Here is a 25,107-nt window from a genome sequence, read left to right as displayed (position 1 = left end):
ATTTAGGCGTACGATAGATAGATGAGATGCCTCATTTAATCGTTTACATCGTAGTGTCCCTGGTTCGAATCCAGCTCGGGCTCTAAACCACTGAATTCGACTTTATGAGTTTGAAATCGTGTTTGGATCATGGTATAAGAAGGGTTCTCTATTTTTACGCATAAATTTTTATGTAATAATTTACCATGGCATAATGTTACTTGTCCTATTATTAGTTACGCATAGTATTAATTTGTCATAACTTTTTAAGCATAATTTTGAAACTCATAACTACTATAAGCATAATAATTAATGACAATAATGATATATAAGCATAATTATTATAAGCATAAAAACTATACTCCGAATAAGAAAAGTTTTGGCACAACTTTGAACATTTCCGAAACTTACTTTTTCCTTGGCTGCATTTGGTTCATGATTGTGACTTTTTATATTTTTTGACTCTATTTCATGCTGTTGGTCATCATTCAGCATACTTTTCGTGTGTAAGATAAACATGTTGGTAAGAAAAACACCCTAACCTCCTGTTCTCTCTCTCTCTATTTAAGAGCTGCGCTCTTGTCGGTGGAGTCACCGCCATTCCTCTCTTCTTCCCGCCACAACCTTCACCTCCCGATACGACACGACCTGCACCTTCTCTTTTATTTGTTTCATAAATGTTATCCTAGGTCTACCCCTTTCTCTCTTCCCTTCAATTTTTCCTTCTATAATGTTTGTTATAAATGAATCGTGTCGTATCAGGCATAACCTACTGTTATGCCTTGTAAAAATTATGACAAAACACTATTATTCTAAAAAAGAATTATGGATACCTATTTCTATGCGAATCAAATTTATACCAACAAATATTAGTCCAAAAGTAAGTTATACCTAACAAACCAGTATTCTTAGATGTTATTATGGGAAAGTACTATTATGCTTAAAAACGTTATGCGAAAAGGAAAATTATGACAAAACCATTTATGCATTTTAAGAGAATCCCTATAAGAAGACCAGGGGCCTGTTTAATAAAACTTACAATTGTAAATTACAACGACAATTTGATGTACATTGCGGAGTGTGTGATCACGAATATTTTACAGTTTCATATTAGCTACGTAATGAACATCAAATTGTCGTTGTAATTTACAATTGTAAGTTTTATTAAACAGGCCCCAGGTATGCTCAAAACTGACAGCTAACATTTCAAGGTTAGCCCAGCTGACGTCATCCGACCCTGCGTTGCCATTTCGTAAAAAATAAATTACCCACGATCATTGTTTTTATATTTACTTTGCAAGGAAATTTTGAACGTTTAGTAAAAGAGCTACTTATAGTTTTAATGATTTTTATCTATATATATGTCTATCTCTATATTTTATATAAGGTCTGATGTAGACCACAGTAACGGTGTACATGTACATAGCTCTATGCGAAGTTACAGCACACGTGAAACATTGCACGCCAGCCAGATGCCTATTTTATTCGGCCGGGTTATTAGCCCTGAGGTCTAGCCGTTATGTGTAAAACTTTCAAAGTTTAGGTAAAGTGTCTGACTGTGTCTCGCGAGAGTTGCGAGTTGAATATCAGATAGTTCAGTGACCTGAGAGGAGTGTTATCATATTTGTTCAATTAATGGAGATGGTTTGACCGCGAATGTTCTACTTACTCACTTATACTTAAATGAGATAAGATATAATCTTATTTATACAATTTATATTTTATTAAGTTAAGTGCGCAGTTAACAGACTCCGTGGTCTAGTAGTTAGAACGTTGGGCTCACGATCTGGATGTCCGGGTTCGATACCCGATGGGCACATTGTTGAAATCACTTTGTGAGTCACCTTTGTTTAGTAAGGACATTGCAGGCTTGAATCACCTGATTGTTCGAAAAAGTAACATGATTCCGTGCTTCGGAAGGCAAGTTAAGCCCTTGGTCCCGGGCTACTAGCCCAAACATCTCCACCAACCCGGAGTGGAGCAGCGCGGTGGAGTATGCTCCATAATACTTACAAGCCCCCACCCCTCATCATATAGGCCGTTTATATTTATACGTATATGTTATAAATATACGGTCACGAGAATTAATATGTATACACTTTGGTATCATGTCACATTAACTTTTTTGACAAATTGAACTGTAAGTCTCACTAAATGTCAAATATGTTAGTGCGACAGAGTCCTAAAGTGGGTACATTACATTGCTCATGACCGTACGAAAAACGACAGTGTTATCGATATCATTGAATCAAAATACATGAGGTTGTCATGTTACCATATGTCAATCCCATTATATTTTTGTCGTCCTCAACAATGATCAATAGTATCATACACACACGCCGGTCCAGATCATACTAATCCTTTTCTATGGACATCGCTATTATTACAAGCTAGAATTTAGATCCTATATTGAAAATATTTTCAGATGGTGTTCGGCAACTGCGGCGTGCTGCATTGCCCATCCCTAGAGGGCAAGGGTTACGTGGAGATGACGTCCATCGACGCAGACACATCCCACGATATCGTCGAGGCCATCAGCGGCAAAGGCGGCCGCTACCTCGAGGCACAGGTCAATATACACTACGTATTTTCACCGACACATTTTTAATACATGGGGATAAAAACAGCTTATTTCTCCCATCACGTGTCGCTACTGTTGAGTGTTCTTAAATTTTAACAGTTCCCCATACTATTTGAGCTTTGCGCAGCGTTTAACTGTAAAATCATAGTGCTATATTTATTACCTAAAGATCGGAAAGAAGAAAACTTAGAAAAACTTATTTTCAATCAAAACTGCCTTTTTCCAATTGGTTGCTTTTCTATTTTGTAAGTCATCCTTCAGATGGGATACACTCCACGTTGCTTCACATTTTATATCAATTTATCACGAATTTTAGCTGGACAGTAGTGGGGAACAGTTAAATTTTAGGAACACTCAACAGTGGTGTCATTATTTTATTATTTTTATTTTTATATAATTTGGAGAACTTACAGACTAATTATACATTAAATGAACTAACTATACATGAGACAATGATAATAACAAGTTCCCGCCAATAAATGAAAAGGTAGGAGAGAAATTAAAATAAGATAAGAAAAGTGGCTAGAATGATACATAAAGATAATAGCTAACAAGGAAAACAAAACCCTAAGTCATTATCATTCTATCCTCAGTAGGCCTTTTATGTAATGGTTTATTAATTTATCTTGTGCAGTTTTCACTATCATAATCGGGTCGAACATTATAAGCGGCGATACGACCACCTATCTCGGTCTAACAGAAAGTTCGGTGACGCGTGGTTACATAATCTTGCGATAGATGTTACTCTGACTATCCTATTTGGAATATACCCGTGAGCTTATGCTATGCCGCTCTGCCGCTGCTACACCTCTACTGCTGTCCACCACTTTGGACTTGGACAACGGCAGGGAAGTGGTACTCCATTTGGAAACGTTTCAAGTGACCCTCAAAGACTCGATCCCCACGACCTCGAGTTGTTCTACCGTGGTTTCTCTGGTTCTTGATACCAATATAAGTTACTTTGTTACAAAAGTGTCTTTGTTTTACTTATTTCTGTAATCACTATCTTTTTTCCCGATACCGACCCCGCCGGCGTGGTCGACGATTTCCCTCATTCAGCGCTTATCGCTATCGACCCTCTAGGGTCGATTAATTCTTTCAAATATTTTTCCTCTCAGACGACGTCCTGAGCCGAGGTTCGCGCCCAACTGGGCACCCTCAGGCCTGTTGTCTTAAACGTTGTCCCGGGTGAGAGCCTTCAGCGCTCCCCATTTGTCCGCCCAAGTAGTTAATGCCATCTGCGGCAAATCTACAATAAGTCACGTCAAAAAAAAACTATCTTTTTGTGATCCAGAAAAAGGTTACATATTGGCCGTTTTATTTCCAGATCCAAGGCTCCAAGACTCAAGCGGAGGAAGGCACGCTGATCATCCTGGCGGCTGGCGACCGCTCGCTGTTCGACGACTGCCAGAGCTGCTTTAAGGCGATGAGCAAGAACTCCTTTTACCTCGGTAGTAGTGCACGTCTCCATAGATAGTTCTGTTTTGTTCCGCTTCTTTGATAAACGAAAAGGAATTTTGAAGGATGACTTTTCTACTGGAAAAGGACTATTTTCTAGTGTTTTTTTAAGAGGAATTCTGAAAGTAGCGCCGGTTAGTGAGAAAATGAGGAGCACCGTAAGCACGCGACTCTTTCTCGCCGCGACAGAGATCGTCTGTTTCTTTCTGTGCAGTACTGTGAGAGAGTGACGGGTGACGTATGTCGAGGCGAGAAAGAGTCGCGCGCTTACGGTGCTAGGCCCGCTGGTTAGCATGGTATGGCCATGTAATGAAGGTATGAGCGTGGATGGAGATAGGGGTAGGGGACGACCCAGGAAAGTGTGGATGGATTGTGAAAAGAAGGATATGTATGTGAAAGGTAGAAGTATTAACATAATGACTGACAGAAATGAATGGAAGAGGAATACATGTTGTGCCGACCCCACTTAGAGTGGGATAAGGGCTGGAGTATTATGAAGACGTTTCTACTGGAATGGGAGTAAAAAAATAATTGCTAAGAGAAACTATAAATTGCCTATATAGGCTCCCGTCTATGTTATACTGCCTCTCACATCTCGTATGAGTTGTGATGCCAATGGCCGACCTCATCAGTCCTGGTGGGTTATTACCGGAGGGGTTAAAATGGCCACATCGAAGCAATTCGTCTAAGAAAGTAATATTGCTATTTGACATTTGTTTGCATTGCGCACTTACTTTTATATTCACAAATGTCAAATCGCAACATTGTTTTCTTAGATGAATTGTTTCGATGTGGCCATTTTAACCCCCCAGCTCAACATAGTTTATGTAACGACCGGTTGCTTAACTTGCCCTTCGAAATACGAAATCACCTTTATTTTAATGTCATGTATGTATTGTGTGATAGGCTGATCCCTTGTCATCTTAAGGTTAGATAGATAGATATGAACATATCTATCTTAGAACTTCCTATCAAGTTGTCGTTGGTTACTTGTAGCTCTGCTCACCCCATTAGGGATTATGGGTGTGAGATTTTCTAATGAATTCATGACTGATTCTATCAAAAATGGTCGCAAATTGTCTCTGGAAAACTGGCTCTGCTTTCCGCGTGAATTTATGAAGGTAACACCTATGTCCCGAAAGTACCTATCTCTCTCATATAAGCCTAAAATGTTGTTGACCAATTTTCTTTAATTTGCATCTTACATTTTCAGTTTTAGAACGCACGTTTTATTCCTATCCCGCGATAAAACGTGCGCTTATAAGTCTTTTGTTGCACATTTGTCGTTCCGTGGTTGCAGGCGACATCGGCAACGCGTCGAAGATGAACGCGGTGCTGCAGGTGCTGGGCGGCGTGTCGCTGGCGGCGCTGGCCGAGGGGCTGGCGCTGGCCGACCGCGCCGGCCTCAACCAGGCCGACCTGCTCGACGTGCTGGCGCTCACGCCGCTCGCCTCGCCGCACCTCATACTCAAGGGCCGCGGTATGTACCATATACCTCAATCTGACACCCGTCCTCGCAGTACGGCAACCACGCCGTGTGTGATTAAATTCCATGTGGATCTGCAGCCCTAGGGAATACCAGTGCGAGTTTATGCGTGTGCGGAACACTAAAACTCGATAAGAAACGAGTAATGACTCTAGGTTTCGTTGCGTTGTTAGTATATATCGTGAGCTATGACCAATAGCCGTGACGGTCTCTGTGGGCCAGTGGTGTTGGGCTCCGGAGGCCCCATGTTCGAATCCCGGTATAGCACAATAATCACTTTTTGATCCCTAGTTTGGTTACAACATTACAGGCTGATCACTTGATTGTGAGCAAGATGATCCGTGCTTCAGAAATCACGTTAAGCCGTTGGTCCCAGTTACTTATTACTGATTTAAGTGAGTAATCGTTACATGAGCCATGTCAGGGGCCGTTGGCGGCTCAGTAGTTTTAATTTCATCAGTCATCCGTTGAAATATCGGGAGTCTCATATCAGGTTTAAGAAAATTTATTCTCATAAGAATTTTACAATTCACTTACATGATAAACTTAAAGATATTTTAATATAATATATGTTTGAGACAAGCGTACGAATTGCAATATTTCTATTTTCTACTATAAAAAATAAAACGAGGTAGGTAGTTGACGAATAATTTGCATGAGGTGTTATTGTGCGAAGCGTTATAGGCACTACTCATTCAACGAGCAAAGCACACGGATCTATTGCGAACTGGAAGTGCCGAGCGTAGTTGCATCGGATTGGAATAGATAGATAATAATATATTTAATTAGTTACAAGTATGGTTGGTTAATTTATATGTATATATGTGTGTGTATATAATTTTAGCTTTACTTTAATTTGCCATCCCTGATTTTAACGCGGTAAGAACCCGGCATTATGTGTTTTAATTATGATAATAACCGCGTAAACCTCGAACAACAATGTATCATTAATTATATCAACTACCTTTCCAGCGATGATCGAGTCGGCGTACTCGACACACCAGCCGCTCACCCACATGCAGAAGGACCTCAAGCTGGCGCTCGGCCTCGGCGACGCCCTCGAGCAGTCCCTGCCCCTCACGGCCACTACCAACGAAATCTTCAAACACGCCAAGCGATTGGGATACGCGAACCACGACGTCTCCGCAGTCTATATTAGAGCCAGATTCTGAATATGAGGTTCCCCAACCTCGTATTCAGTATCTGGCTCTAATGGCAACGCTAAATCCTTTGCTAAGTAACTGTGTTTCCACTGAAGCGGAACGGAGCGGAGACGCGGAGGTGTGCAGGAATCGACCAATTACCGAGAAGTTACAATTCGGTTTCAACACTGAATTGCGAATATAGAAAGTAAGAATATATTTTAAAGGACGTCACAGAATAATACCAAAACATCAGTCTTAAAAACGCACATATAATACATACATATATAAAAACGTACACAGAATGACAATTAAAAAAGAAAAACAATGATGCGGGTCGGAATGATCATGGACAATCTCAATAGTAATATCTAAAGATTGATTTTGTAATTCCTGATATTATGGCACCTGACCTAATCGACCGTCCGTTATGGATCGGACATGTCAAATCTTCAGGTTAGATAAGCGGACTCTGTGAAAAACGGGATGATGCTAGATGAGGAACACGATGGTGATTATGGGACCATTCAGTATTGTCGCATTTTTTTTTCGAATCGATGGCAGACTATAGTACCCTCCCAGTATTTGGCTACGGAAATAGCATTGTCAGTAGCCAGCATCAAGTCCTCCCGCGTGCAGGTGGCAGGGGAACAAGGACAAGACATGAGGTCGCACTTCTAAAATTCACTCACTGTTTAACAAGATCAAAATAAAACACATCAAAGTGTCGAAACTGTAGCTTCACCGCGAGAGCGACAGAGCGTCTTCTCTCTCACTCTCGTTAGCTGTGATTGGTCGGTTCCGCACGTCTCCGCTCCGCTCCGCACCGCTCCGCACCGCTCCGCTTCACTGGAAACACAGTCTTAGCGAAGCATTTGTCGGTGCTATATAGAGAGAACTGTAGGTCAAGAAGAATTTCAGTATACTGTACCCTCGACCGTAGATTGTCGTCTCAGCATTTCTATTAAGAGAGTTTAGGAAATGCTTCCTGCGTCTTTTTTGTTTCAGCTAACCCGCAGTAGTCACACCCGTAACACCTAAAGGGGTAGACGGAGTCACAAATCAACAATAAGATAACCGGCAGCCACCTCTCATAGTCGCTCTAAAAACTGCACGGTGACAAATTACAATATTAAACCATTTATTTGAGGCTACATATGCCTATACAATAAATAATATACTCCTTTTTTGAAGTCGCTTAAAAAACCACTTAAAATGAAAAACCTATTATCCGCTCCTATTATCAACCCATCGCTCAAATATAATAAGTATAGCATTATGTTATGAAGGACATTTTTTTTAAGGAAGATAGGGATAGTAGCTATTGGTGTCGATTCGCGTAATCACCAACTTAATTTTAACTTGACAGGACTAAACTAGCTGCATCTTTTTCTTGCGCGTATTGTAAGTGAAGGACGGCACTAATTGAAGAGCTGTGTCAGCACTAAGGTTGAGTTTGTGTCCGCCCGAATAGGCACCAACGAATAGTACTAACTCTAGCTGTGAGCCTTGGTATCCCAGTTAATAGAATGCTTGCCCCTCAATTTGGCTAGTAGGGTTGAATCTAGCACAAGCCTAAACCAATGACTGTCGAATTTGTTTTTCGTATTCGTGTTTGGATCATAAATGATTATCACGTGCTTAGTGGTGAAGGAAAACATCGTGAGGAAACCCACATTAAAGAGAAATGCATTTTCGGAGGTATGTGACCTAACCTGTATTGGGTTTTCTCTTCGTAGGTTGGAAGGTCAGACAGGCAGTCGCTTCTGTAGAAAACCGGACCTGTCAAATCTTTAGGTTAGGTAAGCGAACCCTGTGAGAAACCGGTTAATGCTAGGGAGATGATGATTGAATAGTACCTAAGCGTGATATCGTAGACAGTGAAGTATTTCCTATTGCGCTGATTAGCCAATTACGGTCCAGTGACAGTCATTTTGATGGTACAATTCTTCTTGACTTCTACAATTCTGTTGGCGACTAGTGGATTTGACGTTTCATTATACGAGATCAACGCTGGCTATTATTGACAACCATCGGACAACGCGTTCGTTCTGTCGTAATGTGAAGGGTTAAACGCATGCAGTGGTTTTAACGTAACTATTTGATGAGCTTTTCTATGTAGAAATTCCCCCGCCTTGCTCCCAAGAATCAAAAATGATAATGTATTTTGTTATTCTTCTAGAATATATTTTTAAAAAAATATAAACTTCTGCTCATAAATCGATGTTCGCAACGTGTTTCTGTTTTCAGTATGTAATTCGTTCTAAGTAATAAATAACTTGCAATATAAAACTATCTCAAATGAAATTTGATCAAAAATTATGCGTACGAATTTATACTTTTAAACTTTAGAACTTTGTACATACTCATGAATGTTAAAATGTATTTGTAATTTACTGATCAACACGTTAAGTACAAACATAATTGTAATCATTTGGCAGACACTCGTACTGTCGGCCATTTTGAATTGTTTTTTTAAACATATTTTTTCATATCACATGGCTGTAAGTAAAGGTTTTTTCACACAATTGAATAGTGTTTTATCTAATAAATACAAGTAACGCATTTGATTATGACTATGTTGATATTGTGACATTCTGCATAAATATTTTTATTGTGTCCTAAGTATGCTACCATCAAATAATTTCTAAAATTTAGAGATCTCGAAGAGTTTGGCGATGTTTTTTATATCTCATGAAATGTTTAATACCATCTTTTCTACAACCTCGTCATATAAATTCTCCAATAAATCTAATAGTTTTAAAAGATATTTAAGTTAAGGAATAATTTTATAATAGATCTAGACGCAAATGAATGAAATGTGACACTTGGTGTGGCTAAGTGTGAGTGTACGATCACTTCTTTTATTTTAGTTGTTGGTTAATAAGGTCCATTCAATGTTATTTCCAAAGTAAACTGTGTCTCTGTATTAAATTGAAGTTTTAATTTTATTTTGCGAACAAATATAACTATTCTGTCTATAGATGTACATATGTTTTCTTTCTGAATCTTTCAATGTTTGTAATATTCCAACAGTGTTGCTTGATACACGTCTATACAATTCTGAATACGAAAGCACGCAAAAGCCCAAGTAAAACTACATAGTATTTTCAGAACGCGGTGATAGCGTTATCTAGACTGCAGTCCATATAAGATTAATAATATAAAAGAGGGGAAAGTTCGTACGAACATAATAGTATGAAGGTAAACAGTGTTCGCGGATCTTTCATGGTTTCATTATTACATTAACATTGACGTCATAGATGTGTTTTAAGACTAATAACATTAAGGTAATAGTTGCTGTTGGACGCAGGCGCATTTTATTAAGAGCGCTTGCGCAGGTTAAATATGGTTGCTCATACAAAATCAAAATGTTACTTATGTATGAGCAATACATTCGTGGGTTGTGGCGACATGCCTCATGTTGCGTTTGGTAATGATGCGGTTTTTTTTTATGCAAAATAATACTGTGTAACACGAGTTTATAATCTGTGGCTGGTCCTTCTATGCTGGTGGGCTAAGAACTATGATCAAGTGCACAATGGCCCTGATTCCTGCAGACACCTAATTTTTTTAAGTTACACGGAAAGGGACGGATGATTGTCAACTGTTAATTTTAAGATGAATGAATGAATAACCCGAGCGAATAAAACAGGAATTTCGCTGATATGCAACCCGTTTGACGTGTTGTTTCAACTTTAATTCTGTCGGGTTATTGGGCAATATAAAATTTTATGAGGGTTTATTACTACCTAAAATAGACGTCTTGAATTTTAAGCCTGTCGATTACCCGTTCCTTTCATTTTCATTATATAAGAAAATGACAGGCATAATTTAAAATTAGATGGGTGTACTGGAATCAGCGTCAATGTCGCAAAATGTCTTTTCTCAAAATGCCGTGCATTTTGTGACGTTTTGAGAAAGTGTCATTTTGCGAATGTGGCGCTGTGAGCTTAATCCACGGCACCTGCGCCTTACAGCTGATGTAGTAATTTAATATATTTATGTCGTGTTCTTTCTGTCCGTATACTCCGTATTCACAGTACAACTTGACTCCTTTTACGTGTAAATGTCATGTTATTTGATCAGATGAAGTAAATACATGTCTAGTTTTAAATTAAATTGCTGTTTTATTTGATAATTATGTTTCTATTTCATAACTATGCATATTTATGTTGTTATCTGGGGGGCCACGTCGAAGCAATTCACACAAAAAAAGCAATATTGCAGTAAGCGCGCAATGAAAACAAATGTCAAATAAGCAGTATTGCTTTTTAGATATTCATTTATATAGGCTTTGATGTGGCCTGCAGTTTTCACTAACACAGTTGGCTCGACCGTCACGCATTATACACGGCGATACGGCCCACCACGTTGGTCTGACAGTAAGCTCACTCGGTAAGGCGTGGTGATTTACCTCTGACTACCCCAATTGGGATTTTAGTTGTTAGCTTATGTTCGTATTGTCATTTTCGTGGGATAAAATGTCCATTACGTAATAAAGTTCAATAAATCATTTTTTTTAAACATTACTATTGATTTACTTAATAAAAATCGAACAAAGTAAAACCTTTGATTATGTGACATCAAAGGAAATCTAATGATAACAAAAACTTTAAGAAAAAATATCTTATTTTTTGTGCTCATTTTATGTGTTTATGGACTACTTTGTAGACGTATCGTAATGGTAAACATATTTGGCATTGGATCAATCATAAAATCACATTCTGTGTAATCGATTGTGACCTTCGACCAAGTTTACTCGAGTGGATGGGGCTAAAAATAAGGATTCGTGATTTATGTCGCTCTGGCACGCTATTGCGAACAGCGATATGTAGAGTTGCGAAAAAAGTCTTGCAATCTTACTTATTTCCTTTAATTTGATTACATACATACATAGTGTCGCGTTTGTAATCCCTAATCTCTTTAATGTCTGAAGACAACTTGCAGCCACTCTTGATGCAAAATGGTACGGATGTCAAGCACCGGAAGTCAATACGGCCGCATTATCGGTTTCAACGCAAAACTATCCGAGAATCTATTGTCTTTTTCCCAACGTCCACAGATATCGGTAAGTAACTTACGCAAGTTGGTAAATAACATATCTACGTAAGAAAGATTCTAAGATATATTTTACCAATAACGAAGCGAATGATATTAACTTCTGGACCCGATGTTTTAAGATTTACTCATAATCCAATATATGTACTTATAAAAACTTAACAGCTTTAACAAACAATCATTTTGCGGAGTTAGCTACTGAAAAGCTTTATGCTTTTTATTTTTTTTAAAGCTTTTAAGCTTCTCCACATAGCCCGAAAGCTATGGAGCTTGTCTAGACAGGTAGGTAGGTACTTACTGTGCGCCTACATACCTACTTTAAATAGGTCGCAGCTACGTGGTTTCGTGCGGTACGTTACCGCCATGACAAACTTAGTTCATTTTCGATGTTAATCTAAAAGTATACCAATCTACGTTAAGAAATCAGATTTAAATTACCTACCAAAGTAGAGAAAATGGACCATTGTATGAATTGCTGGTTGTTGTTTGACAAACAGTGGCGGCGACATGCAAAACTGCGATAACCCAGCTTATTATGAAAGAAAGAATCACGCAAGAAAAATCGGCTGCGGCATTCGTTTATCTAGTCCACGGCGGTAGGTACCTACCTATTGCGAAATGCAAAAGTAGGCGTAAGTGAGATCAATAAACTTTTTTGTGAAATTCGAACAAAATTAAAAAATAAAAGTTGGTTTGAAAAAAGTTATGCTAACATTTGTGAGCGATTAAAATCTTTTTTGAAATTAGAATGAAGTAATAAACTTATTTTTTCATCTGCAATTTTTTTCTTTCATGACGTAGGTAAAGTTGACACCGGCATTTTAGGTTTACATTTTATTTTTAAGTCTTTTTATATAAAAAAATAAATCAATTGAGTGAATCATGTCGTTCCTGACGGAATATTTCGATGAATACAGAGAACATCCTATTAGGAAAATGAAACCGTAAGTTTTACAGTGTTGACAAAGTGCATTGTGGAGAGGTTCATTATGCATCACAACAATAGTCGCATTTCGAAAGTTGTTTTCCGATTATTTGTGGCACTGACCACCCCTTTAAGGATTGTGGGTGAGATTGTGTTGTGATCCTATCTAATGATAACGGATTTTGTATTTTTAGATGTCGGCCCGAAGACAGATATGCGAAGTTAGAAGGGATATGGTTGGACCCAAAAAAAGGAAAACAGGATGTAAGTTCATATTATTACTAAGTACCTACTTACCTGACTTCACAGGAAAGGCAAGCCAATACGCGAAATGACACCAAGCCTACAACATTCCATATGCCGAATGCTTTTCTCCTGCAAAGTTTGCGGTAGAATTAGTCGCCCCAGAATTGGCTTGCACAGCCTCGATTTTGCGACAGTGATCGTCATCAATCGTCTAAAGCAGACGTATGAGGCCTATGACTTACCTACCTACTATTAGAACTGTTGTCACAACGTACTTGGATATTGTAGGTATACAACGTTAGAATAACTGAACTTTCTCATTGAATTGAGTAGGTAATGTTTTATTTTATATAACCTAGATCCCACTGCTCGGCAAAATAAATACTCCCTTCTTTACAATCCAAATAGTAACATACTTACATCTATAAATAACCAACCTACTCCGACAATGTAGGCAGCAAAGACAATTTGCTGTTACAGACGTCAAAACTACACATTGACATTGGTGCTAATTCCTGTAAATACTATCTAATTTTATTTTAAGTTATATCTGTCATTTTCTTATCCGCCGAAAAGGAAAGGGACGGGTAATCGACAAGCATAAAATTTATGGAACACACGTCAATTTTAAGCACAAATCTAAACCAACCGTCTAAAAATTTTACATCCGTCAATAACCCGACACAGTTAAGTAGACAGCACGTCAAACGGATTGCATACCAGCGACGTACCTTTTGATTCGCCTGGGTTATTCATTCATTGACTCATTCTTCCTAAAATTAAGAGCTGTGAATCATCCGTCCCATTCCTTTTCGACGGATATGAAAATGACGGATATAACTTAAAATAAAATTAGGCGGTGTCTGCAGGAATCGGGGCCATTTGGGTACATAAACGAAGGAACTTATTCCTTACTTGGTCATTCGAATAACATCCCTACTGTATCTAATATTGTATAGAGATGTCACCCACAATCATGTCGTGGCAAGACAGCATTAACATCATACAAGTTAAGTATGTTGAGCTTTATTCACAGAAAGAGATGAATGACGAGGACATCAAGGAGTTCATCAAGAAGACCATGAAGAGTCTTCGCGGACAGTCCACGTACTTTAACGACTACTGCGCACATCTCAATCCAGGTACATACGGTCACGAGCATTAATATGTATACACTTTGGTACCATGTCACGTTAACTTTTTTGACAAATTGTACTGTAAGGGTGGCTTGCATAAGGGTCTTTAAATATGTTTAGTGGCCCACTAAACATGTTTAAAGACCCTTACGCAAGCCACCCTAAGTCTCACTAAATGTCAATAATGTTAGTGCGACAGAGTTTTAAAGTGGGTACATTATAGTGCTCATGACTGTACACTTAGAAGGCCTAACAGTTGCAAAAGTTCCTATTCATACACTCACTAAATGTAGGTACACAATTACACATTATAACCCGCCAGATTCGAATAATATCGAATATAGTAGAATAAGGTATAATACACGCAACTCCTACAATTTTTAAAATAGCAATAATTCTCTCTTAGTTTTTAAGTTTATCTCTTTCCCGGTCCGCTGGAAGAGATTTCTACTAGAAATAAGCTGAATCGTTTGTCTGTCTTGTGTTAGCCTGATTGTTTTTATATCCTGTTCTGTGCACAAGAAACTGTTAAGTAATTAAAATAAATAAATAGATAAATAATTTTATTTGCTATCATAATAATTTACTACATAGCTGTTTCGAATGTTTTGTGAATGTGCAATGCTGAGGAAAAAAATAAATTATTTACGACATCACATTAAAAACCTCAAAAATAACAGTATTTGTCTACTATTTAATGGATTTTATTATACATTTAAACCTACCTCTTGAATCACTCTATTAAAAAAAAAACCGCATCAAAATCCGTTGCGTAGTTTTAAAGATTTAAGCGTACATAGGGATGTAGGGACAGAAAAAGCGACTTTGTTTTATACTATATAGCGCAGTATATGTAGCGCCTTACATGTTACAAAAAAAACGAAGAAATTAATTAGGTACTCACTATTTTAAAAAGTTAGGTAAAGCGATGAACGGTAATATCAACTCTAAGCATACTAGGGCGACTTTCTCAGGTTTAGGTAAATGCTACCGAATTTCCGACCTATGCTAATTATTCTAGAATTCAAAACCCGCCCATTCGTACCTCGCGTGAAGAAGCGGCGTCCCTGCCACGAGGTACAAGAACAAGAGAAGAGCGAGGAGGTGCTCGTGCCCCAGGGTCAGAAGCTGGCCCTCAAGGACACGGAGCTGATGAAGATAGCCCACGACTTGTACGAGCGAGACCTGGACGCGCCCACGCTGAAGCCACTAGACACCAGCACTAGAAGTTAGTCTTATCATAGATACATAATAATACTAGGCACCTATAAGAACGGTAACTCTCCCTCCGCCCCGCACGAATTCGTATCGGGCGTAACCTCACCCCCTCTGGGTCCTTACAAACAAATACAAAATACTTAATTGCACCAAAATAAAAGAAAATAGTTACAAAAGAGACTTAACTAGGTACATGGCAAACGGCGGATTTATCGCTTTAAGCGATTTCTTCCAGTCAACCATAAGGTGAGGTGGGGTAAAGGGAGTTTGTAAATGGCCATAAGCCGCTAAGTTCCCCAAACACACGATAGATGGCGTTGTTCACTTTTAACATGATAATTACCTATTTTCTCATTGCTGGCGTACATAATTATTCAAAAAAATATATATAAAAGTAATTGTTGCTTGGTATTTGGATCACATTAGTATGTATAGAATGATGTTGCTGCCTACATTGCTTCTCTTTATTTGGATCAGAATAATTATGGGTGGAAGTTGTAATTGTACCGTGGTGTAATAAAAAGGGTCATCATTTATACCCAAAAACAAAGATAAAAGATGCATATTATGTCTGTTATCCATGAAATTAGAAGTATAAACGAAAAGAAAACTTAACAACGCCATCTATCGTGTTTTTGGGGAACGCCGATTGGAAAGTCCTTCATTACCTAAAGTTAAGTGAAATACCTACATATCAATATCCCAAATATCCTTTTCCCGGCCGTATTCGGCCATGGCGACAAGTCTCCAATCTAGGAACGCCTAAGATGCGCTCTTCTACCTACATATCGTAGGTATGATGTAACGTGGATAATCTCTCTTTATTTAAAAGCTGCGCTCTTGTCGGTGGAGTAATCGCCTCCATTTTCATTACTCCATAGATAGGGCGTGTAGAACGTACGTGGATAATAATAACAGTGAATATTATATTTTTTTTATCTTTGTTTGTACCGTGGAGTCACGACGATGTCGCAGGGTGAATACTTATTGGTGAGTCAACAGTCGAATTGTGCGAATGATCTTAATGCACAAACAAATACTCGAAACATGCACCAACTATGATGGATTTGTTTGTTTACTTACACTGGAATTGTAAAAGCTTTTTCTTTTGCGCGCCGTTCATTGCATACCAAAGATTTTTCTACTGTATGTCTACTAAATGGTCCACGTTCTATATAAATCAGAATCATTTATTCATCGTAATTGTCATGGATCATCTTGTTGAAGGTCAATGTAACATTTTTGAATTTATGTCATTTCGCAAGGTGTTATGGCTGAGGAGAAGAAATGACAAGAAACTACAACAGCAACACATCTTTTAAATCAATGAGGGTTTTAAAAGTTATTTAATAACTAGAGGAACACATTCTATACCCGATATTTTTATCATTTGGGTAATCATTAATCTTATAATAAGCTTTTTTACATAAAGTAAGTTTCACATAAGCTTTAAATTTATTTTCTGACAAATTCAAAATATTATCTGGTAGTTTATTGTAAAAACGTATACATAACCCCAATATTAATTTCCAATCACGCTAATGCAGATTCTCTCAAATACGATACTCTCAGACGCTCTGAACCGAGGTTCTCGCCTGGCGAATAAAACCCTCAAGCCTGTTGTCTTAATTTTTGAACCGGGTGAGAGCCCTTAACGCTCCCCATTTGTCCGGCCAAGTAGTTAATGCCATATGCGGCAAATCTACACTAAGTCTCGTCAGACCTTTGTCTAATTCCTAGTTTTCCGCAAAGTACATCTGTCGTTCTGACCCGCACGAAAAATGCGGTTGATTTTGATCATTTATTTATATTTCAAGACATTACACTGCAGAAACACTGCACACTGCATTTGTGTATGAAGCGATTGATGAAAGTGGAGGAAGCAAGAGAAGTGTGTCAGGATCGAAGCAAATGGAATTCTATAGTTTCTGCTTACTACGGTGGGAAATAGGCGTGAGTTTATGTATGTATGTATGTACATTACACTGCAGAAACGCCAATGCGCCGTGAAACATTCATAATAAAATCATCTTAGACAAGCTTCTGTTTCTAAGATACTTAAGCATTTTATATTTTTTTTATATGACCCACTCACCCACTCACTTTTATCTTCTTCTTTGTCGTGAAATGTGCCATATAAAATGTAACTTTTTTATTGTTTTCTATTACTTGCTTTTGTTTATTCTAATAGTACTGTTATGAAAGGCTAGCTCGCCGGTTTATTTAAAAGTGTTTGGTAACAACAAATGTTCAAGACCTCTGCGATACAAAGTTTCCCTAGTGCGGGGTCCGCCAGTAATGTATACATGTTTAATTTTTTTGATAAATAAACATATTCTATTCTATTCTATTCTACCTACCGTAAGTATTCTAATAGAATAATGTTATCTGGCTTGCATCATGACTCCAGATCTGCTATAACATCCATCACCAGTCCATTTTTACCAGGAACACAGAAACAAGTAGGTAAAATTAGCCAATAGGAACTAATAAATGCCTAAGTGTATATAAATCTCAGCCTTGTGTCTGTCTGTTATTTTTATCTCCTTTGCACTGCGTAGAAAGCTATGAAAGAGACTCGTTCACTTCAACAGACTAGGGACTTCAAGGGCGTTTGGCTGTGATCACGCTTTATCATTGCTTGTCGGATTAACATCACGCTGGTATCCCCGAAGGAGTAGGCAGAGTTGTATGCACACCCACGCCTCGATAGATATGTTTAAGTCACATTTTATAGCGGGCGGCGCGCTTGAATTGCGCGCATGAATTTAAACTCATAAAGTCGAATTCAGTGTTTAGAGGCCGAGTCGGAATTTGAACCCAAGACGCTCACGCGTTCTCCGAACAGGGCTATCACGAATAGGGTAGTTTCCAACTAGTCAAATCAGTTACTTTTTACTAAACGTCAAACAAAACACGAAATTACTATGGAATTTGTATGAAAAAGCACGCTAAGTATGACGTCATAAAAAAGGCTTAAAAGGTTAAATAGAATAAATAAAACGTTTTTTTTTTCAGTATTAGATCTGTTTTTATTTACAGAATTTCCTTACCTAGGAAACCTAGGAAACTACCCAATTGTCGAATTACTTTCGATTTTCGGGTTATAGTTGCGTCGTCGATTATTGCACGCACAAGTTTAATTTGATACTTATGTTTCTTTCTTGCACTCATCGTAAAAGAAGGATGATAATGCTTTTAGAGCTGTCATAGGTACTAAAATAAAGTTAAGTTTTGTTCGCCTGGATCGGCAGCGGTACCACTAAATTAAAAGCATAGTCCTTATGGCAGATTGCTTTGGTTTATGCTCCTAAAAAAATGAGTCATGTTGCATGAGCATAAATCAAAGTAATTTAAAAATTTAAACCGACTTCCTGATCTGACAAATAAAAAGAAAGATATTTTTAACATTTTGTTGAATTCAATTTTAGAATCTAAATTCTAAATTCAAGCTGGTTCTGTGTCGATAAGTTTTAAATTCACCTTGAATTCTACTGTTCTTTATTAACCTCCATCTTGTTTTCCTCAGTTCTCGGCTACGTCCGCCCGCGTCTGTACAAGACTGGCCTATCAGAGTACCAGGGCGAAATAGCTCGTGTAGCGTATGAGTTGGTGCGTGACTCCCGTATACCTCAGTATGTCGCCAGCAACGGCGGAAGACCCCGCTGGGGATACCCGCCTGAAGGTACCAGGCAACCATTACAAGACGTTGCTCCTTTCGATGGCGAGAGACTGTATTGAAGAAGCTTCAGTATAGGTGAGAAAATGAAAAAGAGTAAAGCAACAGCTTAAAAGAGTGGTGAGTAGTTTATGCTACTCCTTCTGACCATGAAGAAACTCTTGCGAAGAAATGTTGCTGGATATTGAGGAATAAGAAGAAAATCAGGAAGAGAAAGTTGAGAGTAGGTACTAGGCAATCAGAATTTATAGCAGATTTTAACATTTGCGAAGGTTTACTTCTGTTGGACGTGATGTGACTTTGAAAGAGGGTAGATACAAATAAAACAAGAAAGAATAGACGCGGAAAAATTAACGTTTCTTACAGAAACATTGAATTCCAATTCCAGGGATAATAAAAAAAGTGTTTCGAGTTTAGGTCCAATTATCGTCGGGTTTGTTATACAAAAGCCATTTTTTCATTTCGCTTAACCACTAGTTTACCAGTTTTAATTATTTTATAGACTCATGACGACTCAAATTATTGTAACTCCACGTTTTGTTTGAAATATATACCTACCGTTTCAACTATTGTTTGAAAATTAATTATTTTCACCAAGGCTGAATCTATAGACACCAAACCATAATGTATTTATGGTTATCTTATCCGTAGGACAGGCAAAAGGGGCATGCCCATACAGCCAGGTACAGGCGCGAAACCAATAAAGGACTGGATTCTTCTGCCAAAAAAACACTTCTCACATCCTTTGCCGACGTGGCTTTACCCGGTGCAAACATAACTAACGAAGATCCAACAACACAGTCAATATAGCAAATAGGTAGGTAAATGACAAAATAGAGCATGACGCCTGTATCCCTAAGGGCTAGGCATAGGTGTATACCTAGTATACACTCCCACACCTCGCCAGCTGCATTTTGCCATTAACCAGGCACAAATCCTGAAAACCACGTGATATGAATTATCTATAATTCAAACATGAATTGAAACCCAAAATGAATTCAGTGGGTTTAGGACCCGAGCCGGACTTCGAACCCATGACACTACGATGTAAGTCGCGCATTTTTCGAACAGGGGGGTTAAAAAGGCCACATCGAGCAAATTCATCTAAAAAAACAATACTGCAATTTGACATATATGAGCATATAAAAGTAAGTGCGCAATGCACACAAATGTGTTTTATTTTAATTACTGGTCACGGTGCCTTCAACAAACATCTGTTCACACTAGGTGTCACAGACAGCCCCCTGTGCAGAGCCTGCATGGAGGTGGAGGAGACAGCGGCTCATGTTCTACTGGAGTGTGGAGGAGTCGCCAACTACCGGGCCAGGCACCTCGGCCTGACGGGGTGCCTCCCTGAGGTGGTCAGCAACGTCAAAGGACTGTTAGACTTCCTTGGGGAACTAGGCTGGCTGGAGTAATCCAGCCGTTTCAGGTATCACGCAAAATAGGCGCACAGACGTCGAGTTGCGGAAACCGGCCCGCGAATACCAATACCAATGCACACAAATGTCAAATAACAATGGTGCTTTTTTAGATGAATTGCTTTGATGTGGCCTTTTTAAGCCCCCAGGGCTATTACGTATTATATCAGGGATATCTGAAATAAATGAATACTTCTGCCGAAAAAACATTCTTGCAAACGCAACTAACGAAGTTTCAAGAACACAGTCAATATTTTAGCAAGTGGGTTGGTAAGTAACACACTATTTTGTATACAATTTGTTACAATTACAAAGATTGTAAGGATGCAAAGTAAGTAGGTGATGAAGCAATCTGTCTTCGGCTTCCAACCACCATCGATGACTGACACAATAATGTTTACAAACGAAATACGCACATTCTGCTACACTTTACTTGTTTTGCAACTAATTTGATACTTCAAAGGTTTCAAGTCAATTAACTGGAGTGTTTTCAGTATATTTACGATCATATTTGTTTAGGTATGTTTCACAATTTATCGTGTGAGACCGAATTAGGGCAGTACTTCAATAATCTTCGACGCATGATTGTTTATCGAGATTTATGCGTATTATGAGTAATCGATATTGATTTTTTTTAATTATTCTTACAGATATAGGTTAACTCAGGATTTGTACTGTTTGTTTAATTTTTCATCTATCTAACAATAAGATCAACTGTAAGATTAATAGAATAGAATAGAAATAGTTTATTATAAAAGGGCGCACACAAAAACAAGACAATAACATCATATCAAATTTTCATAAAAAAGTTACAAAAAGGCAAGACGGATGTTCGTCGAAATTATCACAAGGTAACGGTGGACCATTGTCCTATTTTTCCCTAAAAAGTAGCATGCTGCACCGACAAGAGCATGGCTCTTAAATTGATGATGATGATGGACGAATGGATGGATTGTACTGTATTCATGTGTTATGTCTGATTGTTGAAATTCTAGTTCTGTGCAATAAAGTATATTTGATTTTGATTTGATTTGACGATTATCGGGTTACTCTACATCAAAAATAGCTAACACGTAGTACAGTCAGAAGCAAATAGTGACGACATACATAATAGTTAGTAACATCCAGAATGTCCAATAATTAGGGACGTTCAAGGTGGCCGTATAGATAGTGTTAGGACACCGACCATGAATCCCTTCCAAAAACTCCTTTGGTTCGCGCCAAAAACTCCCGCCACCCCAAGCCACGAAAAAAGAAAAATAAAGTTGACTCGACTACCGCCGTCGCGCGTTTCTGTACTTACAAGAAATTTCTAAAATAACATAAAAATATATTAATTCAAGTTGTGCTGTTTAAACTTAATCTGAAAGTGCACTAGCAGTCTCCAGAGCACCCCGGGGTCAGAAGAAACCAAATTCAACAATCCTGTAAGTACCTTTCCTTTGGTCGGTGTTTTGTATGGGCAAGTCTATTTTTCAGATTCAAAAATATCACTAATCTCAGTTATCCAACAGATAGTAACACTCTAAGTGACCAAAAACATCGGCACAATCTGCGTGTTCAAAAAGTTGGCAACAACTTAATCGTCCAGATTCGCGAGACGTTTACAATGTCAAATAGTTCGGCTCAATTAAGTCGTCATAAATATGACAACACTCACTGCGCAAATGGTATCCAAGCAGTCAAGGTGTTCAAAAATATGTGGAGGATTCGGTTGTTGCCAACTTTTTGAACACGCAGGTTGTGCCGATGTTTTTGGTCATTTAGAGTGTTATTATCAATACGTCCCTAATTATTAGACATTCTGGATGTTGCTAACTATATGTATACCTTGACTGTCACTATTTGCTTCTGACTTTACCTACTTAGATACTACTGTTAGATAAGTAAAATCTAAGAGGCGTATCCTTAGTTTTCTTTGATTTATTTCTTATAAGAGAAAGAAGAAGCGAAAGTGGTGAATCAGGGTCTATTATGTTGAATGCTGTTGTCTCTGCCTACCCCAAAGGGAAACAGGCGTTATGTATGTTTGTCTTTCATAAACAGCCTATATACGTCCCACTGCTGGGCAGAGGCCTCCCCTCAATCAACCGGAGGGGGTATGGAGCATACTCCACCACGCTGCTCCACTGCGGGTTGGTGGAGGTGTTTTTACAGCTAATAGCCGGGACCAACGGCTTAACGTGCCTTCCGAAGCACGGAATCATTTTACTTTTTCGGACAATCAGGTGAATCAAGCCTGAAAAGTCCTTACCAAACAAAGGACAGTCTCACAAAGTGATTTCGACAATGTCCCCATCGGGAATCGAACCCGGACCTCCAGATCGTGAGCCTAACGCTCTAACCACTAGACCACGGAGGCTGTTAATGTTTGTCTTTATTTAAGCGATATTTTTGTTACTTATGTTAACTTATTGTACATTCTTTGAGGGACCTTCCTCATTGTCCTTATGTGTCAAACACTAATAAACATCATCAGAGGACCCAATTATACCTCCCTCTATTGGTCCATTTACTCCATTAGCAGCCATTATTGCTAATGGAGTAAAAAGTATCACATAATTTAGTTTCAAGGAAACCGGACTCTTGCAATATGATGTGCCGTGCCGTGTAAAGGGGTCAGCTACAAACTATGGCTCCTTACAGATACTAATGAATGGTATGACCGCTGGACTCACGATCTGACGATCCAGGTTCGATTCCTAACATAACATAAACTCACAATTGGAGTATACAGAGGTACATCCATCGCAAGATGAACTAAGTATCCGCACCTTGCCGAGCGCTCTGTTAGACCAACCTGATAGGTGGTGAGCCGTATTGTAGGTTCGATTCCCGATTGGGACATTGTCGAAATTTCTTTGTGAGACTGTCCTTTGTTTGGTAAGGACATTGCAGATGAAACACCTGATTGTCCGAAAAAGTAAAATGATACCGACTAGCCGCATTCATTCAATATTAAGATTCTTTGCTAACAAAACTACTTTGACAATTTGAGGCACTGCCTACCCCAATCAGCCTTCTCTCGTGTGGGTTGTAAGATCAATGACCGACCTCACCAACCCTCGTGTCAGGGTTACTATTGAGCCTCCAAAGGTCCCTGACATGGCTCGTGTAACGACTACGTAATATACTTAAGTAAATAAGTACTTAGTAGTCGGGACCGACTCCGTAACGTGTGCCGTCCGAAGCACGGATCTTACTTTCAGACAATCGGGTGATTACCCTTGCAATGTCCTAACCGAACTAGGAATCACGCAGTGATTTTTGTCATATGTCCTACCGGGATTCGAACCTGGGACCTCCGGGAGCACAACGCTCAATCACTTGACCATCAAGGTTACGTATTACAGTAAAGCTCCCCTGGTGTCCCGGAAGCAAGCAGCAGCCCACCGGCGAGTTGGCGCCTCGCCAGCCATTGTTGCAGCGCTGACGTCGGCGCTCGTCACTTGTCTACTGAGCGGTGTACTTTGCAACTGCCGTACGCATTTAACTGGGCTTAGATTATCAATTTTATAGATACATACATACTAAGTCATAGTCCTCCCCTCATAGTAAGCAGTACGGTGTCATGTCAAGTAAGTTTGTGAAGGGTATTAGTGACATCGTAACGAATAATACTAAGTGAGTTAAATATCAAGTGAAATTTCCGTCACAAAATTCGTGAGTACAGAATATCAGAATATCTTTGAGTATCTACTTCTTGTTGTTGTTATATCTTTATTTAAGAAGGCGCACAGAAGACACACAAGAAAGTCCGATATTATATACTTACCCTAAATCCACATGTGATTTATCGCGTGACGTGACAAAGAATCAGCCTAATGTTCAGACACGTATTACCCGAATGAAATATTACTTGGTTTTATTAAACAGGAAATGGTGCAAAGAGTCGTCCGAAGCACCGCGCTGTCTATAGCTACCTACTGTATATTTATGTCATTGTTTTAAGACGAAATTTGTAGCTAACCCTATCACAGGCTTCGGTCTTTTTGGGTTGCTACTGTAACGCATTAAAAACTCCGTTTTGAATAGTGGTCTTCTTCTTATCGTGTGGGTTGTGAGGTGGAATGCCAGCCTCATCAACCCTGGTGTCAGTGTTATTATTGAGCCGCCAAAGGCCCCTGACATGGCTCATGTAACGATTACTCACTTACTTATCAGTAAGTAGTAACCGCGACCACCGGCTTAACGTGCCTTCCGAAGCGCGGATCATCTTACTTTCGGACAATCAGGTGATCAGCATGTAATGTCCTAACCAAACTAGAGATCACAAAGTGATTTTTGTGATATGTCCTCACCGGGATTCGAACCCGGGGCCTCTGGATCGTGAGCCCAACGCTCAACCAGGGGACCACAGAGGTCTCGTTAGATAGTGTTGGATAGTGGTGTAAATTACCTATAAGAACTTATAATAATAAATAAATAAACCCATTTTATAGCTACACTGCAACGTGGGACTATCGAGGCGGCATTCCCCAAAAAAAAAACAAAAAAATACAGCTGGGGATGTATAGATTTGCCTTATTGCCTTAACCTTCTAATTTCATGGATAACAGACATAATGCATCTTTTATCTTAGTTTTTGTTAAAAATGATGACCCTTTTCATTACACCCAGGCACAACACATTTCCACCCATTATTATTCAGATCAAAATGAAGAGAAACAATACAATTCTGTATGTAAATATTAAGAAAAAAAAAATTTGTATACGCCTGTGAATAATTATGTACCCGAGCAATGAGAAAATAGTTAATTATTACGTTAATTCTG

The 25,107-nt window shown here is 38.8% G+C and overlaps 2 protein-coding genes across 7 annotated transcripts in view; both read left to right on the top strand.

Annotated features, from left to right (window-relative positions):
- Window positions 1-25,107, top strand: part of LOC126375676 (putative oxidoreductase GLYR1 homolog) — a 342,593-nt gene that overhangs the window by 62,337 nt on the left and 255,149 nt on the right. For 2 of the 5 annotated variants that reach the window (XR_007567633.1, XR_007567632.1), the window contains exons 9-12: window positions 2,405-2,548; window positions 3,888-4,014; window positions 5,319-5,498; window positions 6,477-8,448. Coding sequence is in view for 3 of the 5 variants with exons in the window: in XM_050022751.1 (XP_049878708.1) it covers window positions 2,405-2,548; window positions 3,888-4,014; window positions 5,319-5,498; window positions 6,477-6,676 (651 nt within the window). In the remaining 2 variants the exon portion in view is untranslated. Of the gene's footprint in view, window positions 1-2,404; window positions 2,549-3,887; window positions 4,015-5,318; window positions 5,499-6,476; window positions 10,769-25,107 lie in introns of those variants that run through there. The other 3 variants (XM_050022751.1, XM_050022753.1, XM_050022752.1) reach the window with 2 other exon arrangements.
- LOC126375719 (uncharacterized) lies at window positions 12,032-19,065 on the top strand. Of its 2 annotated transcripts, none has more exons than XM_050022816.1 (5): window positions 12,032-12,303; window positions 12,827-12,896; window positions 13,915-14,020; window positions 15,036-15,242; window positions 18,762-19,065. In XM_050022816.1, exons 1-5 carry the CDS (start codon window positions 12,215-12,217, stop codon window positions 18,971-18,973), a joined length of 684 nt encoding a protein of 227 aa, XP_049878773.1. In that variant the 5' UTR covers window positions 12,032-12,214; the 3' UTR covers window positions 18,974-19,065. The 2 variants fall into 2 exon arrangements, with proteins under 2 accessions (XP_049878773.1, XP_049878774.1); XM_050022817.1 differs by lacking the exon at window positions 12,032-12,303 and adding an exon at window positions 12,387-12,651.

This window comes from Pectinophora gossypiella, chromosome 19 (assembly GCF_024362695.1).
Source record: "Pectinophora gossypiella chromosome 19, ilPecGoss1.1, whole genome shotgun sequence".
Classification (NCBI taxonomy): domain Eukaryota; kingdom Metazoa; phylum Arthropoda; class Insecta; order Lepidoptera; family Gelechiidae; genus Pectinophora; species Pectinophora gossypiella.
The sequence above is the reverse complement of the archived record's forward strand: the minus strand, read 5'-3'. Positions and strand labels throughout refer to the sequence as shown.